The sequence below is a fragment of the Falco naumanni genome, chromosome 13 (assembly GCF_017639655.2).
Source record: "Falco naumanni isolate bFalNau1 chromosome 13, bFalNau1.pat, whole genome shotgun sequence".
NCBI classification, from domain to species: Eukaryota; Metazoa; Chordata; class Aves; order Falconiformes; family Falconidae; genus Falco; species Falco naumanni.
In genome coordinates, this window is record NC_054066.1 from 28,546,181 (window position 1) to 28,564,193 (window position 18,013).

At 38.9% G+C, this 18,013-nt stretch overlaps 1 protein-coding gene across 3 annotated transcripts in view; it reads right to left on the bottom strand.

Moving 5' to 3' along the window:
• LEKR1 (leucine, glutamate and lysine rich 1) overlaps positions 1-18,013 on the bottom strand; it is a 59,020-nt gene that overhangs the window by 26,910 nt on the left and 14,097 nt on the right. For all 3 annotated transcript variants that reach the window (XM_040613200.1, XM_040613198.1, XM_040613201.1), the window contains exons 3-5: positions 8,768-8,887; positions 8,069-8,244; positions 4,503-4,688 (exon numbers count right to left, since the gene is read on the bottom strand). In XM_040613200.1, coding sequence (XP_040469134.1) covers positions 4,503-4,688; positions 8,069-8,244; positions 8,768-8,887 — 482 coding nt within the window. The remainder of the gene's footprint in view (positions 1-4,502; positions 4,689-8,068; positions 8,245-8,767; positions 8,888-18,013) is intronic.

Genomic DNA, 18,013 nt, shown 5'->3' on the forward strand with positions numbered 1-18,013 from the left:
ACAACAGCGTGCAGGCTAGGATGCAGGGCAAGATACACACAGTGCAACACTCAAACTGCACTAGTGACTGTGTTTAAGTGCTGCAATCAAACATATAAAAATATCAGCTGCTTCTTCATGTTTTATTAACTACGCATTACAAAATACTCGTTCAGGATATAATTGCATCCTGTTATTTCCTCCCCCTGCCCAGGACTCCTGTGTCTGTCGCCACATGGGATGAAAGCACTCCAGCTATTTGGGACTGGCATTTCACTGCTCAGCGTGTGCTCCTCAGCTCATTTACAGAGCAGCCAGCGAGCCAAGTTCCCAGATAGCCTCGTCACACGTCCCAGCCTATGTGCTCCTGCCCTGGCCTCTGCCCCATCCAGGCTGTTCCCTGACCCAGCGGCCAGGGCGCTCGGCAGGTGCAGCACGGGCTGCGCAGCAAGCGGCAGCCCCCTTGTCTTCTGTCCTCCTGCCCAGCGCCCCAGAACAAGCGAGGCTTGGGAAAGTGCTGCCAGGCCTTTGTATTCTGGAGATTCATCAATCAAAATCACAGAGAGCTTAGTCACCACACCAACAAATATCTAGTCAATGTTTTCAAAGGCTTATTAGTCAGTTTAACTTGGTCCTTTACGCCAAGAACACTGTCAAACCTGTCTCAGAGCTCTTTTTCAGAGAGCAGAGGGTTCATGGGGTTTTCAAAAAATTTTTGCAGTGTAAGATTTATACAAAATTCAATGACTTTTCCAACCATCCCACCCTTGTGAAAGCTATTGTCACTTTTACTGGAATTAATATTGAAAAATAATTGATTAGTTAAGTTTGGCAGTATTCTAAGTCACTGAAACCAGCAGTCATCTTACAGGAAATGTTGAGCAATCTTGATTTCTTACACAGCAATACTTTAAAAAATCCTTGACAATCCACAGACTAGAATAGGGTCTCTAGACCAGGCATTTCTTTGTAAACTCAGATTTTGCCAGCACAAAAGGTAGAGATGCTTTACGTGAGCTAGCTCATGATGTGGTACTCATAGATACACTATAGTTATTGTCCTAAATTATGCATATCAATTAAAGGCAAGAAATTAGAACCTAAATATACCTGTTTGATGTGATGGTCTGATGCAACATGCCAACCTAGGGAAGTAAATTCAGATTTTGAGAAGATGAACCAGAAAGCCATGCAAGCATCACAAAAAAATTATAACAGACTGAGTATCTTCCAAAAAAACCCAAAACCAAACTACAGACTGCAAGCATCTTTCTCTGGTTTTCTAACATAAGAACAAGGCAATTCTCCATGGAGTTGAAGGTGGGCAAAAGTGAAAAGAAGTTATTTTTACAGTGCATGTGAACAAACCACGAACTCACTGATTACAGGAACCTCTGAAGCAAACAGCTTTACAAAACTGAAACAGGAACCCTAACCAAGGGTAGTTTTCATATCAGCATAAATGTAACAATACAAATATCTTATGATACTAAACCACGTATTTCAAAGATTAAAAGGTTGTCTTATTAGGCTCAAGGCCGCCTTAGATCAAGATGAGACATGTTAAGGAAGACAGATTATCCTATAATTGCTCTGCTCCTTCCTTTGAGCCACACCAGACAGGATACTGAATTAAATGGACTTCAGACTTTCTACAACAGCAAGTGCCAACATTCCAGCTCCCACCAATGCCTGTGAACTACTGAATTCACAGACTGCTTCACATGCCCACACACCGCCACCTCACCGGAAAAAATTAACTCAGTAACGCACAAAATCATCTGAGTTATATTGAACGTGGCATCTTATAAAATCGACAGTTCTGGAAACTGTACAAAGGACTGTTCCTAAGGAACTACAACAGCCTGCACACCACCACTGACAACTTAACTGGTATCATCCATGAGGTTTTAATCTCATACAAAAAAAATTTAAACACTTTTCAACACAAATAAAATGTCAAAGTATAGTTGAGAAGGAGCTATTTTTGCATTGAGATTTTATTTTGACTAATTTTTCCACCAAAAAAAAAAAAAAGCACGTCAAATTTAATTATATTTTCCTCAAGGCAGGCAGGTGGTAGACGCATTTTGAAAATTGCAGTATCTCAGGTTTCCAGAGAAAGGAAAATAATAAGTGATCTAACTGCTTATGACTTATCACTACTTTTGTCTAATTATACAAAGATACAAAAATATTCCTAAAAAGAAAATGGAAATAAGTTTTCTGGTTATATTGAACACCGAAGAAAGCCAAGTATTAGGGCAAAAGAGATTTTAGGTACACTGCTTAAAAAAATACAACAGTGTGACCAAAAAAGTAAGCACACAAGGAGCATGTAACAAAACACTGGTGCATAGATTTTGAACAGAGTATCTGTGACAATCAAAGTGACATGTAAATCATTGCAATTATCAGCACTTGGAGTAGAATACCCAAATTGCTGTACAAATGAACTTACAGACAGTTTCGGTGCATGGCACAAGACCACACTAAAGACCAAACAAGCTTTCTTTCTACTCTGTGAGCAGAGAAAGAAAAGCTTAATCAATGGCAATAAATCATTGCCGTAGGTTTTATCCTAGGATCTGCAGCGCTAATGCTGGTTTTGGGCCAGTCGCCTTGGCTACCTCCCGAGTGATACTAACCGCTTGAGTGATTTCTCGTACATTAAGAGCTTCTCAGCTCAACCTCTAAGGTTACTTCAGCATAAGTCTTTTCTAGCATCATTATTTTAAGCTTATTTGGGATTTTGGCTTTTTTATTTTTTTTAGTTTTTTTTACCCAGGCACTTGTCTCACATATAATACATATTATATATACGTAACGTACACATAATGTTGAGATTGTTTGCTTTTCTTGCAAAAAAAAAAAATCAACACAGCAGATACCATAGATGTACTACCAGCATTTTATTTCATGTCTCCTAAAAGATCTCTTCTAGTGATTTTACATACAAGCCAAAAGGCACAAGTTTTCACACTGTCCAACAATGTGTTCAAGACTGTTTTGAAAAAGGAAATCTTAACAGAATTGACACATTTCTCTGTTTCCTCAGGTCTTCAAGATGAGTTACTGTGGCTAAAGACTGGCAGCTAAACGCTTGTAAGGCAACCCTCTCCCTAAATCTTGCCCACCAGAGTTTACTCTGAACTGGGGACTAAGTAAGAAGAGGTAGCTACAATCAGACGATGAGCCTACCGAAAAATATCACGGGCAAGTTTTTGAGATACCAGAACACTTAGTGCTTCCCAACAAGGAAAACCAAACAACAACAACAACAAAAAAAAAAAAAAAAAGAGAAAAAGAAAAAAGTGGATGCTGTGAACAGTACACAGAAGAATCTCGTCAGAGCAAAATCTAACTGATTTGACATTCATTTAAAGTTAGGTTTTTGAATAAATACCACAAAGAGGAAGATATGTTAAGTCTATTTCTTATATTGACACTGTCTGGAAAATGATGCAGACTTACCTGCTCATTTCTACCCATTGCTGCTGAAGCTTTCCTAACAGCATCGTTATACAATGACAAAAATTAAGACTGGTCTTAGCAACATAGGTTACTAACTCATTGGATGGTGTCGTCTGCTGTCTTCTACTTTGCGGTCGCACGTTTGATGTTATCAGTGGCATTGAAGGATCAGTGAAATTCCTTCATCACAACTAGCACTGAGACCCACTGGTTTAAATTTGACATTACATACTGTGCGTAAGGCAGCATGGTAATTGCTGTGCCAATTTGATGACTCAGAACTGTGCCCAGAACAACACAAACTCTATGTGTTTTCAAGGTCTTAAAATGTCTCTGAGCCAACACTACAGCTGTAATACCGCTTTAAAGAGAAAAGAGATTCAGGAGATGCTAATATAAATAACCTTTTTGTAATGAGTTGTTGTTTCAACAGAGCTCACAATATATTCTAATTTCAAGTGCTATCACTGCTCTTACAGTTTTCAAAAGGACTCTCCAGATTCTTGAGACGAGACACTACCAGGAGTAAATCATTAGACAGTCTCAAGTTTAATGAATCTATGAGAAAAGACACTGGCTTAGCCTGACCTACTTTTCAGTTCTGTTGCTGATAGCCAAAAATCTTTCCTGCCCTTCTACTCAAGATGAGAGCGTTTCTTTTAATCTCAAAGCCTTCTTCCTGATGTTTTACATAACATTGACAAGTAACAGCAGAACTGTATTACCACCACCCTCATTGTTTTCCTCCCTTCCTTCCTTCCCCCCGCCCCCCCCCCCCCCCCCCCCCCCCCCCCCCCCCCCCCCCCCCCCCCCCCCCCCCCAACTCATCTGACTCACGTTCCCAGCAGGGTAACAGGCTCCTCAGAATAACATACTATCTTTCTGACTGCACAACATCCACATTAAAATATTAAATTAGTGCCAGAGTTGGGCTGTTGAATGCTTTCACACCAAAAGCCACAACTTCAGTGCTTCTAAAAACACTTTTTTTTTTTTTTTTGCATTTCATTTTACTTGGAAGTTTGCTTGAAATGTCAAAATTCTCTTACCTAATGTTTCCTTTTGTAGTTCACGGCATCTGCTTTGTAGCTCATTCCCTTGCTGAAGTGAAGTTTGAAGCTGTTGAGTTTTCAGCTCAACCGTGTCAGCCACCAGCGTCAGATGTTTTACCTTTTCTTGGAGGCATTCATTCTCTCTCTGGGATTTTGCTAATCTTTGATTTAGTTTGGGTATTTCTAAGGAGGAAAAATAAATCATATAGACTGTTGTCAAATGTATCGTCTTCACTAAAAAGCATTCCACCTGATTTACGACCTCAGGACTTCAGCATTCTGTAAGCCTAGTTTGGGTACGGATCAGCATAAGCCACATATATTAGCAACACTTCTGCTGATAATGTAGAGGGCCAAAAGAAGTGCTTTGTGCCACACTTCTTTGCACAGATAACTTGTGCTCACCCAAACACATATTATTGACAAATAATAGAAATTTTATTGTAAGCAATAATATGCATTTCCTCTAAGATCACAAAATGAAATTGAAATACATGTATATATTCCAAATGAAATAACAACAGTTTACAGAAATATTTGAATCCAAGCCATTTACCTTAAGATACAAAAACCATTCCCGACACACAAAAACAATTGCAGACTCATTTTGATACCTTGTCGAATTAATTTCAAGGGGGTTAGCCTCTGCTAAAGCTCAATTTGAAACTTTTAGTTCAGAAGATGTTTGGACATGTGTATTACATTTTACTTTCTCACTCCTTAGATGACTACTGCTGTTAAAGTAATCAAAAAGTGCATCTTCATTATATAAAAGACAGGCTTTGTCACTGTCTTTCATCAGTTCTTCAACATGGAAGAGCAGCAGTCCCAAGGAAGTTTCCCAGGTAGGTTTTTACCACAAGGTAAATAAGTAAATCATGGGTGGAGTATAGCGGGTCTCATACATTTTCATATTTTCTCCTGAGTTCAGTTATCCTTGATGACTGCATTTGAACATTTCCAGAAGTACTTGCAATTCTTTTTTACACCTTCTCCAACTACAGCCCTAAATGTCCAGTTGTCCAAAGAACTTACCACTGTTATCTACAGTAATAATGACAATGTTCAAGTTAGATGAAGCCTAATTCTGTTGTCAAGTCAGCTATTTCAGATGTTTTATATGCTGCTCACATGTAAATTTTAAGTTCTTTGTGGTGCAAATATTTTCATTATCTACAATCTTTCCCAACTAGTCCACACTGAAATCAATTTGTTAGCCTAAATGATGGAAATACTAAAAGATTTTAAGTTCTTATACTTCTTTCTACTTGCCATTAATTAACCAAGGCTCAATAATGTACATATACAAGGGCTTTTATAAGCAGTTTTCAAACTAATCAAGAAAACTGGCTTAGGCATAAAGAGTAGCACCTCATGTAACATTTTTATTCTCAAAATCTGAATGGAAAACAAGTTCCAAAAAGCTTGTTGCAAAAACAGTAAGGTAAAATAATAATAAAAAGACTGTATGTTGATATATTACCATATGTTAATAATGAACAACTCATAAAACAGAACATAAAAGCTTTTAAACAGCACTCACAGGCAGAAAAAAAAAAAGAAAAGAAAAAAGAGAAAAAAAATGTGTGACTAAATTGTTTTGATTTAGAAAGCTAGATTTAAGGATGTATATAATATGCACAGTGTGGCATTATTCTCAATGGGATATGTTGAATGCAGCTGGGGATATATAGCATGCCTAATGGTACATATAATCATTAAAAGAATGTGAAAGGCTTCATTTCCACTTCCATATAGATATTCTATATATTTGCAGCATTACAACAAAAAAACCAAAGACTACTTCCAGAAAAGAAGTCTTAAAATGTTATGAAACCCTTTGAACATGAAGATGTCTGCAGAAATGCACGTTCATATTCCCTTTATTATCAATAAGTAGGCAAAGAATGAGCACAGGAAAAGGGGAATCCTTAGGGACATAAAATACTTTCTGTGCTCAGCCTAATTAGAAGATGAAGTCATGAATCAAAATGTGTGATATTGACACTGACATTTAAATTAATTGTTCTTACAAAAACTGAATACTAAAGAGTGATTTTCCGGTCACGCTCATCTTCAGCAGGCAAGGCTTCAACCCTCTGGGCTCTGCTGCCTGGGTTCAGGATGCCCCAAACTCTCTGTTTGAACCCAGGCGCTGGCTCAGTGGGATGCGTGCCTACTCGCTCCTGCAGCACAGCTGCCCACTTATTTATTCCCAGTCTGAACAAAGCAATCATTGAAAACATTAAAAATTACTTCTAATTTCACAGGAAGCAAAAGCTACTGGGGAGCTATTATTTAAAATGAAGCTACATATTTTCTGAGATACTCTGCACACGCAGGTTTCACTTAAGCTGTGAATTTGCACCGGACTTCACACAGCTTCACCAGCAGTCATCTGGGAGGTGCACATCGCCCACCATGCCCTTATACTCCTCACGAGGACAGAATGGCATGACAACACCTCACTTGGTTCCTTGCTACCTTATAATCCTGAGAAAACCAGCCTCCAGAGCAAACAGCAGCTCATGAACTCACCCACACAGAGCACACTGAAAAACTATAAGGAAAGGAATAAATATACGAAAATTATGTCCCAAGGCCATTCAAGTTGCAAAAGTCAGCACAGGGTCTGTTTGGATGCTCTGGATGTTACAGTCTGTAATTATACTACTGCACACTTTTCTCAGCAAAACTAATCTCTTAACTGAGGCAGAGCAGAAATGGTATTCAAGGATAAATCTGAGTTTCCAAGCCTGACCACCAGCCTGAGGGCTGGCCATGACCTTCACGAACAAGCCATCAGTTGTGACTTGCTCCCAGCTTCTCTTTTCCTGAAGGCTGCCCTTGTTTGATCAGGAAGCAGGCTGTGGGCCAAGTGAATTATTCTCGGCCCATGGGCTGTTCCATGCCTCTTTCAAACCCAAAGACCCCTCAGAAAAAGACAGCTGTATTTGGGTATGATTCATTCTTATTCAGGAATGGAAGGAGGGAGGAATTGCTACGTGTTGGGTGCAGGTTTGCTTGTACACAGTGGCTCAAATTGTACTCAAGGCAACCTGACATGTACATCAGTAGGTTGGTCAAGGGGAGAGGTGCAGCCTGCCCATGGGACAGGGAGGCAGCGCTGCAGGACCCTCAAGCAGCAACACAGAAGGATATTTTATCATTGCTGTATAGCATGTGTAAAAAAATGGCAATAGGAGACACAAGGCAGATTAAAATATCTCCAGGTATTTGTGTTGCAATCATATCCATATACTCATAGTAAGTATATTATTTATGTTTCAAATCACCGTAAGTTTTTATATTACTTCCATCTCAGTCCGACTTGCTAACTGAACAAGTGGTCCAACATGCTAATCCGGTAGGAACAGGACTGACTTCAGCTCAGTTCACTTGGTGCTGCAGCAGTAGATAGGGTCTTTTAATGCTTCAGATCTGGACAAGTTAATATCAGAATTAGAAATTACCTAGTTAATTTTACATTCTAATTTACTGTGTTACACTAAACTATCAAAAAAATATTTAATCTTGCCCAAAATTACTGCGAGATTATTTACCTGTCAAAGCTTCTTTGCTAACGGCTTTTATTTGCAGAAAAATTTCTTCTTTCATCGCAGCCCAGTTCTCCAGGTTACTGGAGATTACTTCTTTAATACTGTCCAGTTCACTTCTAATAAAAGGAAATAGTGAGACGGCCTTGTTCAGAGTTGAGCAATGGTGTTCCAATGTATTTCTGCAAGACAGAAAAGCAATACCAGATGTACATTTTTAAAATGACACAATACTCTTCGTAAACTTCAGAACTAAAGTAAACTTGACAACTACTTTTCTGTTATACGATAATTTATACTATATTGGGTTCCAATAATTTAGTGTATGAAATATGCTGTATATTGGATATATTTATAATACCAACTTTTTCCCTTCTAAATGTTGATTTAGAACTTACATGTCTAAATGAAGACAACTATACAACTGTACGATCACTTTTTAATTAAGGATTTGGCATGTTTAAATGGCTATACATCCAAGCTTATGTTGACTCTTTATAAAAAAATATATATAAGAAATACAGTATTTCCAATGCATTACAAGCAAGCGGTACTCACTTGCTTTTAAGTGTTAATTACTGCTTTTAAATTTGTGAAGAACTTATCCTGTTGCTAATAACATCAGCAATCAGCACTGATATTTTCTGGTTACATTTGCATGTTCACAGGAGGCCCAATTATCAGCATTTCTTTTTGGGTTCTTACCTGAGCACTTGTGATTGCTTATAGGCAGCTTCCTTTTCTTCTTGGAAATAGAGCAAATCATTTTTCACACTTTTTAATTCATCTTGCTTGTTTTTAAGTTCCACTGTTAGGTTTTTTATTCTACAGATGTAAATAAAAAAAAATAAATCAGGAAGTATTATTTGCACCACTAACCAACCTTTAAGTTTTGTTTTGGCTTCAAATTAAAAACATGCTGAAAATCTTTTCAAGAGATGATAATCACATATATCAGACGGAGGTATCGGATCTCCAAATGGAGAGAGAATTTAATCTTCTGACCACTGTATGAGCCACTTGAGCAACTCTTTCAAAAGAATACTCATAACACATTTATAAAACAATGTGGAAATTTATATGTCCAATATCAGCTCACATGCAATGCTATAAAAAGTCTTAAGAATCTAGTGTTCATCCACAGATGCAACACAGAACTCATTCATCCTCCAAAAAGCATATGTCATTATGAAAATTTCAGTTTAAAGTTCAACTTGGACACCAAATATTTGGTTACTGTTACCAAATTTTTTCCCATTCAGATTGTTTATCTATTTCTTAATTTCAGACTTTTGTAAAAGATAAATCCCAGTTATTCACTCTTGTTTCCCTTTGCCCTCAGTTTCACACATGATCATGGAACTGTACTTCTGCATTGCAGAATTAATGGTGCTCAGCAAATAATAACAAAAAAAATACACATGTAAAATATATTCCTGTCCATTATTTTTACAGCAAATGGAATTTAGGCCTCTTCTGATTGACAATGGCATTTTAAAGAGCTAAAGAGAAAGTTTTCACAAAAAAAAGTTTCCACCAGATGTTATTTCTATGTACCCAGGCAATGACATTAGCATCAAAGCAATCAAAAATGTCAAGTTAGTAAGATTATTTTCCTACGTTTTTCTTAAGGAAGACTTAAGGAGAGGGCAGGAAGTTCTGGACTAGAGCTAGGTTTCCATGTTCCCAGCTTGACCCACAACATGCCAGAGAAAACACACATATATTTTCTGTACTTCCCCCCCCCCCCCCCCAATTCCTTTCAGCGAATAAAACCCAACAGATTTTGGACCCAGAACACTGTTGAGCACAAGATGGGGTGCGAAGGACGTGATCTGGTGGCTCTACCTGGCAAATCACGGCTGGGTGTCTGGCTCCTGCCAGAGCTCCAGCTCTCCTTGGGCTCCCCCCGCACAACACCCCTTGGGGTACCTGCAAGCAATCATTTTGGATAGAAGTGGATCGAAGGAGATGTTGTCACAGCACCCACTATAAGTATTTGCCTAGAATAGATTGAAAAAAATTTTCATGCTTCCTCCTCCTTAGTCTTCCAGGGTGCTCCATCACAAGACCACGTAAAGGATTTTTAAATTACAGCGCAGGTGACAACTCGCAGCAAAACACTTCAAATCTGACACCAAAAAAGGTCCTAAATCTGGGTCTGGGAAAGAAAAGTTTACTGTTATCAGGACTCACACATACATTGTGCGCACACACCCCCATTAAAAATGTAAATTAACTTTTGTTAACACCTGTGCTTCAGTTATGCTTATTTAAATGAGATTATGACACTGCAGAAGTAGAGTATCTGCGATGGGGGAAATGTGATCAGGAAGAGAAGATACGTGCTCATGGTTATGTACAAGAATATACTTATTATACATCCCGAGTCAAATAAATGGGGAAAAAACATTCTTTGCCTGCCGCAGACCAACAGCTTGTTTCCCAGCCAGCAGACAGTGCTGCTTACCCAGCCCCTGCCTTGGCCGCACAGCTGGGCAGAAGGGGCACGGCCACTCGCGGGTTCTTCGCTCCATCCCCACAGCGCTTCCCACCCAGAAAAGGGGGCACGAAACCAGGCGCCTCAGCAGCTGAGGCGGATCCAGCAGGGGTTTTCCCCACTTATGGGATTTCCCACTCTCACCGCCTCACCCTTGCAGTTGGCAGCCGGACTGCCTGCCCCGCAGCCGGCTCAGCCCGCTGCCACCCCGGCTGGAGCAGCTGCGGTCAGGCACTGTTCCTGCAGCCACCTGGCAGCATGCAGAGATGCTGCTCAGTGCATTTGCTAATGTCCAAACAATCTTCTCATTTTAACTGCTTCAAGTTTTGTACGTGTATTTTGAAAAAACACAGCCCTATAACAAGACACAGGAGGACAAAACGGTATTTCCTTTACCACCATCACCTGCCCACAGGGAGAGGAGGGTGGCAGCCCCTGGCAAGCACAGGGAGCTTTCCCTTCCTGCACCGCTGTGCACAGCTGCACACACTGGTCCCCTACCTGCTTAGGATACAGCCCACCTTTGTGCTGGACTGAGCCGCAGTCCCAAGGTACAGACAGCTGACCTGCAAGTTTTGCTTTGCCTCTAAAATTGACCTTTTGACATTACAGCAGTGGTTCTGACCTGTTTATTTTCCAAGCACAGCTACTATAGTGTAAATAAATACATTTTAAGTACTGTGCTTTCAAAAACTCCAGACTTATTCCCACAATTGTAATGAAATCAATGGAACCGTAGGGGAATAACAGACAGTTGATACAATTCCCTTCCTGTGTTACATGCAGAGAAAGAACACCACACAGCACATCCCTACCACTTCACAGTACAAGTTTTTTCTTTTCTTTTAGTTGTAGACAACCATTCTAATAGTCTTCTATCCCTAGAACTACAACTACAATGACATGCAACTATTAAAAACTAATCCCTTTGAAAGCTTTCAACACTTACTGTTAACCTACTGCAAGCAGAGTAAATGATTTATTCGCCTACTGGTGACTCATTGTCACCAGTAAATAAATTGTATTTTAATCAACAAATACTTTACAAAACAAAAGGATGGCAGAAGAATTACCTCAGCCTTTGCTTCAATTCTAAAAAGCAAAAGAAAATGTGAATAATTTAAATTAAAAAAAAATCAAGTCATTAATATTAATGTGCATTAGTTACTGTTATCAGATAATCATCAAGAATATATTTGCACCAAAATGCAAATCTATAAAAATAGTAATCCTGCTAAAGAAACTTGGATCTGTGAGCTCTGCAAAAACCAAACTGCAACACCTGGTAGTTAAAAAAAGCAAGTTGTTTGGGCTCAAGTATGATCACTGGGGAAAAAAAAAAGAAAAGATAAAACTTAAAAATAATTGAAGAAATTTCTGGCATTATCTTCTTAGGAAAATTTACCCATATCTACCTGTAAATCTCCTGGAGGTGAAGGGCAGGAGGGGAGAGAATAAGATCTGTTTGATTGCATTTGGGAGCAGAATCAGACTGGTGTCACTGACTAACAAGGAAATGTCCACCCCCTTTAAAAATTACATAAATCCAAATCTATTATTTATCATTGAACAATAACAAATCAAATCTTTGGGATCCATGGAAAACTAGATGCTCATTTTCTATTCTTACTCATTCCAGAACTGGCAATATTTGAAGATCTTTTGGTTTAAAAAAGAAACCTGCAAAAAAGTACACATTTTCTTCCTCTTTCCATTCCAGAGATCTGATACAATGTGGTTAGCATGGAATTACAGCTTCAGAGTGCAAAGGACCACTATCAGTATGTTCTGGGCATTCACACACAAAAGAACAGGTGGAGAAGGCAAGATACTTTCACTCTGTCTACTATCATCACCATAAGAAGGAAGAAAAATAAACATGTTATTTTGGTGGTATTTAGCACAAGGGGAAAAGTTCAATGGATCATTAAATGCTGGCACGATAAGACAATTGTGAGAACATACTGATCTCATCCTCTGTCCTACAGTTCACATGAACCGTGAAAATTAACATCCCATCTTTGCAGCCAGCTTACTTTCTTAGTAAATGCAGGAGGAAGCCTGCCCAGAGTGGGAGCTGAATTATAACATGTTGACTACTAGTGTTGACAACGAAAAGAACAGCATGAGAAAAATAAAGTAGTAGTTGCAAGGGATTCTTGCCAGCAAACAAACATTGTCCTAAAAGTTAACGACAAGAGCAGTTACCATGTCTGCTCAAATTTAAGACGTTGCGTTTCACAAGATCAGAAGAAATAACCTTTGCAGACTACACGGCACATAGACCCTTTACAAATCCCAGCAGGACCCACTTCAGCCTGAATGAGCAATTGCACCCCTAGTTGCCTGGAGTCAGGGGGGACAGTATGCACAGAGGAGGCTGGAACATAATGTCAATGAAAAAGGTTTCACTACAGTATTTTCAGCTCCATGAAACTCTAAAGACCTACTCAGAGCCAGAAGTTGCTCAATTTCATTTCAGCATACTGCATTCCTTCTAATAGACAACTCAGTGTGCATGTCTATGAAGAAACTGACTATTCATTCATAAGTTTAGCATGGAATATGTATAAAATGCACAGTCTGAAACTTGTTGCACTTAGTATCATCCAGAAACTTCTTTAAAATGGTCTTTTTTATATTCTGTTCAGCATAGACTGCTCAAGTTAAGACAAGACTATTCAGGTGCCACTGCAGGCTAGCATACAGCCCGATTTGACAGCAAATGAAAATTATCTCTGACAACCAATCAAGAAGTTCTTTGTGAAGGTCTCCATCAAGTCTCACGTAGGCTGACAGTCATTTCAAATCTTGCTTTAATTGTTACCTATCTTTATTATCGCAGCAGAAATACAAGATGTATTATGAAGACAGACTAGGTAATTTTTGCTCCAGCAAAGGTGTATCTCTGGAACAGGTCTGAAAAAACAATAATAGAAAGATGACTCCCTTGTCACAACCACTTCAAAGTTTATCTTTGAAGAAACCCAAGATATAATTTCCCAGAGCTACCAATCCAGTTACCAACTTCATTTAAAGTAATTACAGTTTACATAATCTCAGTCATAGCAGTCACACTTTGCACTGTCAGAGCAGTGTAACTCAGGAGTAACTTCTTCAAAGTCAGTGAAGCTATACTGATTCAGTTAAAAATGTAATTCAAATATATTTTATGTGTTTGGATTTTTTTTCCAAATTAGACAAGTGTCTTGCTGATGAAGCCAACTCTGTTACACACATTTTTACATCTTTGAATGCAAACAGAAACTATATTTTTCCTCTTAATTCCAAAACCGTCACAAACCAAGTAAATCCATCTTATCATTACTTCTTCCTTGCCAAACATGAAATCTTTTTCCCTATCTTCCCTCTGATGAGGGGCCCCTTGACCTCCAAATCCACAGGGCCCAGTGATCTAGAGCAGCAAGTGACCTTCATACATCCCAAACTCACCTCTTTACTAGAGAATCCTTCAGAATACAGCCATGGTCAGAATAGCTTACCCTAGATTTTTCTCTGGGTAGCCACCTTCCCATTTTGCAGTCTTAAAAGCAGTCAAGTACAAGAGGCAGTCAAAAACAAGAGAAAACAGGTGTCTCAGTACTCAAGGATTAGCCTGAGTTCACCCTCTGGTCCCATCCAATTTCATTGCTATATGGCTGTAAAGAACTCTAGAACATAATACCTTGTCCTGTATGCACACCTTCTGTCCTGTATTAACCTTCTTCAGAAAATAACCACAAAGCTTTCAAATTTCACTTTGAAAGATAATAAAGCAGAACCCCTGTGGATTTCAGCAAGACATTCTGAGCATGGACTGCATGAACCTGTTTAAGGCTTTGCAGTTATGCACAGAATCATTTTACAACTACGGATCAAGCTTGCAAATCTCACATTAAATTATAAAGTGGAGGTAAATGGAGGCACAAAAAATTATTCTATTATAAACTTCTTGATGGGTCATTCTTGCTTTCAACCAGTGGTCACAAAACGGATAGTAACTCACTATAGCCAAGCAATCAAAAGTTTCAACTTCAGTTTACAGTGTGAACAAATAAATGAAGACCCATTATAGGAAAGGAAAAAAAAACCCCAACCACTAATGTGCGTCACACCATTTTCTTGTATCTACCATGCAACAGAGGATATTAAACACAAATTCAATTGTCTTGAGACTTCACAAATACCATAACCAGGTTACAATAAAATAATATCTAAGCATTACTTTAATCTCTCATGTGCAATTCTGCTGTCCACAGTCAGTTAAGTTATACAGCAACCTGTCGATCCCTTTCCCTAGTAAAGGGGTAAATATGGCCTTTGCCATCGTACACGATGCTGTGCGAGGACTCCGTGTTGGAACCACACAAGGGTATAACAGAGGAACTAGTCCCTGTAATTGCAGATGGTTGTGAGCACTGAAACTGCAAAACCTCTGTTCAAACAATAAGCAAAGACAGAACTGAAAATGCGTGCCTAATGGAAAAACGTGCACTGAGGGAGATGAACTACTTCTACTTTCCTGAGAAAAGTCATCCATCCACAGAGGCACACGCAGACTTACATGGAAACTTCACTGGAGCTTTCTTGTCAGCAGCCACCTCTCAAGGCCATTTTTGCATTATGTGGCACCATCCTTAGATGCCAAAAACTGTGATAACTTTTAAAGTGTAACTTCAAATTTTAATTTTACCTATTAAATATGAAAATATTTTAATGAAATATACATGAAAAGTATGCATGGAAAGAAAAATGCAGATTTCATGTTGCCTTTTGCATTTTCCGCTAACTGCTGTTTCAGTCTCTTCCAGATAAGGAATTTTGTTTTGCCTGAAGAAAGTAGATTTTATCAGGAATTTGGGAGAAGGCTGAGCATTACTGCAGAGTTTTGCACTTCATGAATCACTCTTCTGAACTATCTCTGTGACCAAATTTGTCTTGCTTATTAATAATCAATCTTGGCACTTAATCACCTAAATAGAAAAGAACTTGTCAAAACTAGAACAACCACAATTTTAACACATCAAGAGTGGGACTGAGCTATCGCTCCCCAGTTGCAAAAAGCACATATCCTATTGGGAGGACACTGGCTTCAACATACTTTACATAAGAATCTAACAGGAAAAGATGATTTCCCCAAGGCACTGTGCTGATTGGCCTTCTGAGACCATGACAAGATTCGTCAGTGGCTTGTAAGTATAAAAGTGACATTCACTGCTGTACAGAGGGTGAGCACAGGACCTGGGTGCCATGAACCCTGTTGCCTTTTGCTGGCTCCCTGCACAAGCCTGAGCCCTACCTGAGTCATCATGACACCATCAGGGCAAAACATACAGGCCAGTTTGCAGCTATTAAAAAGAACATAATAAAACATTTTGGCATTATACAAAATTCTGCTTGTTAATAAGTACTCTTGCTCTTAAAATTACCATGTAGCTAATTGGAGAAGTACATACTGATGTTACTTACAAAACAGATTCAATAAAAAAGTTGAAGGCGCTATTTCTTAATAAACTTCATATCCTCTCTTCAGAAAACTCACACACAGCACTTCCAAGTATAAACCAGCTCTTGTGAGCTTCTAAACACTGCAACTTGAGCTACCTAAAATAAGAATTAAATGCATAGAAAGCCAGGAAAATTCCAGCACTTACATGCTCTATATTCTCCCTACAAAGAAAACCCACTACATTATTTCCTTTTGCTAACGATGAGTGCAAAACCCAGGGGCTCACTGAACCCCATGCCCAGCTGATACCTCTTGGCAGCCTGTCATATCTACTTGTCTCTTCCAAGCAGCCGCTGAAGGAGCACACACCTGAGACTTGCCCGGAACATCTGCAGCGTGATGAAGAATACTCATTTACTACTTTATGAACTGCTTTCTTCTTATGTGTTATATGATACACCAATATTATTCTGAAAATACATTAGTGCTGCAGTGGTTATAATGTTTTTTTCATTAGCCATGCTTTCTAAAACAGTCAAAAGATGTGCGATCTCCTAGGTTACCCACATATGACGGTACATGATAAGAACAACAGACTGTATGCCCTAAACCATATTCAGAAAAGGAGAGGTTCTTTGCCTCTATTTCATCCAGGTTTGGCACTCAGCAGTTTTCTACATCAACTCAATTCCACTTTATCACTAAATATTCAACAGAAACAGTCATTAAAAAAAACCCAAACTATTAAAGTGACCTTTTTGCCTTGTGTTCTTTCCCTTCAAAATCTGTTTTTAAAATGATGACACAGTCCTTAAAGCATGTACCACTCCCCATTTCCAGTACTTTCAGTCTCCTAGGACAAGAAAACTCATGTCATTTCTACCAAAATGCTGTGTAGGCTGGTAGCTAAGTGTAGAGCAGTGTGCTGTTATCACTGCTCAGTCACTGTATTATTTTATTACACCTTTAGACTCTACTAAGCCAGGTAGTTACTGCTGCTTTCCTAAGCAATCATGTTGCAAAAAAGATTTATTTTAGGCAAGTTCAATAACAAAGGGTTTTCCACAGTATTAAGTTTTGCTATTGTGGTAGGAACTAATAAACTCAAGAAAACATACGCAAAAAAGCACAAATATGGACTATTTCCCAAGTTACAATGTTAGGTTCACATTATCTGTAAGATTTTATTATTTATGGATAAAATTTTCAACATCTACACGCATGACTCAGCAGCATAAGTCTCACAGTAGTAACCAACAAGTAACTCCTGTAGATTTGTAGAAAAGTTTCCAGGAATCTGTTTACAAGGGACCTTTGACATAGGACTCGCTAAGTGGTATCTATACACCTCCTCACGTGTCTAAACATCATAGAAGTTTTTTGCTCCTTGTCCCACTCATGATATACAGCACTACTATACCTTTAAAGAGCATCTTTACTATTTAAATCTATTTTACATTTCTTATGTTGGATGTTGCAAGAATTATCAAAAGTCACACCACAAATACTACGTAAACCCCTTGTGCAGTGTCACAAATGTCAAAAGCCATCGCCAGAGAAAAGCTGTTCATAAACTCAGCTCTAGGGACTCCAGGAATCTAGGGTGCGTCCCACACAGACACGGCTAAATCAAATCATACTTGTATCTCCAATGAATTACAGAAGTAAGACCCCAATGAAAGTGCCCGTTACTAATATGTCTAAAGAGCTAACAGACCAAAATCAGTCAGTCAAATGACACACCAGTGATTCAGCTTAACTAAGCATGAATCATTGCTCTTGTAGGCAGCAGCCAGGCTCTCGTAGAAGAGGAGCCAGCAGCACAGAGCACAACGCGGTACCAGCTGCACAGCCTACCTCAAGTTGGCACATGTATTGACCAGCACTGCTATTTCAAGCTAGCCACAGCCCTTCAGGAACAGCTCTCATGCAAGTATTCTGGAATTAAAGCGATTTTAACATCGAATAACACTTGAATAGCTAAACCAAAGTAGTGTAGTTA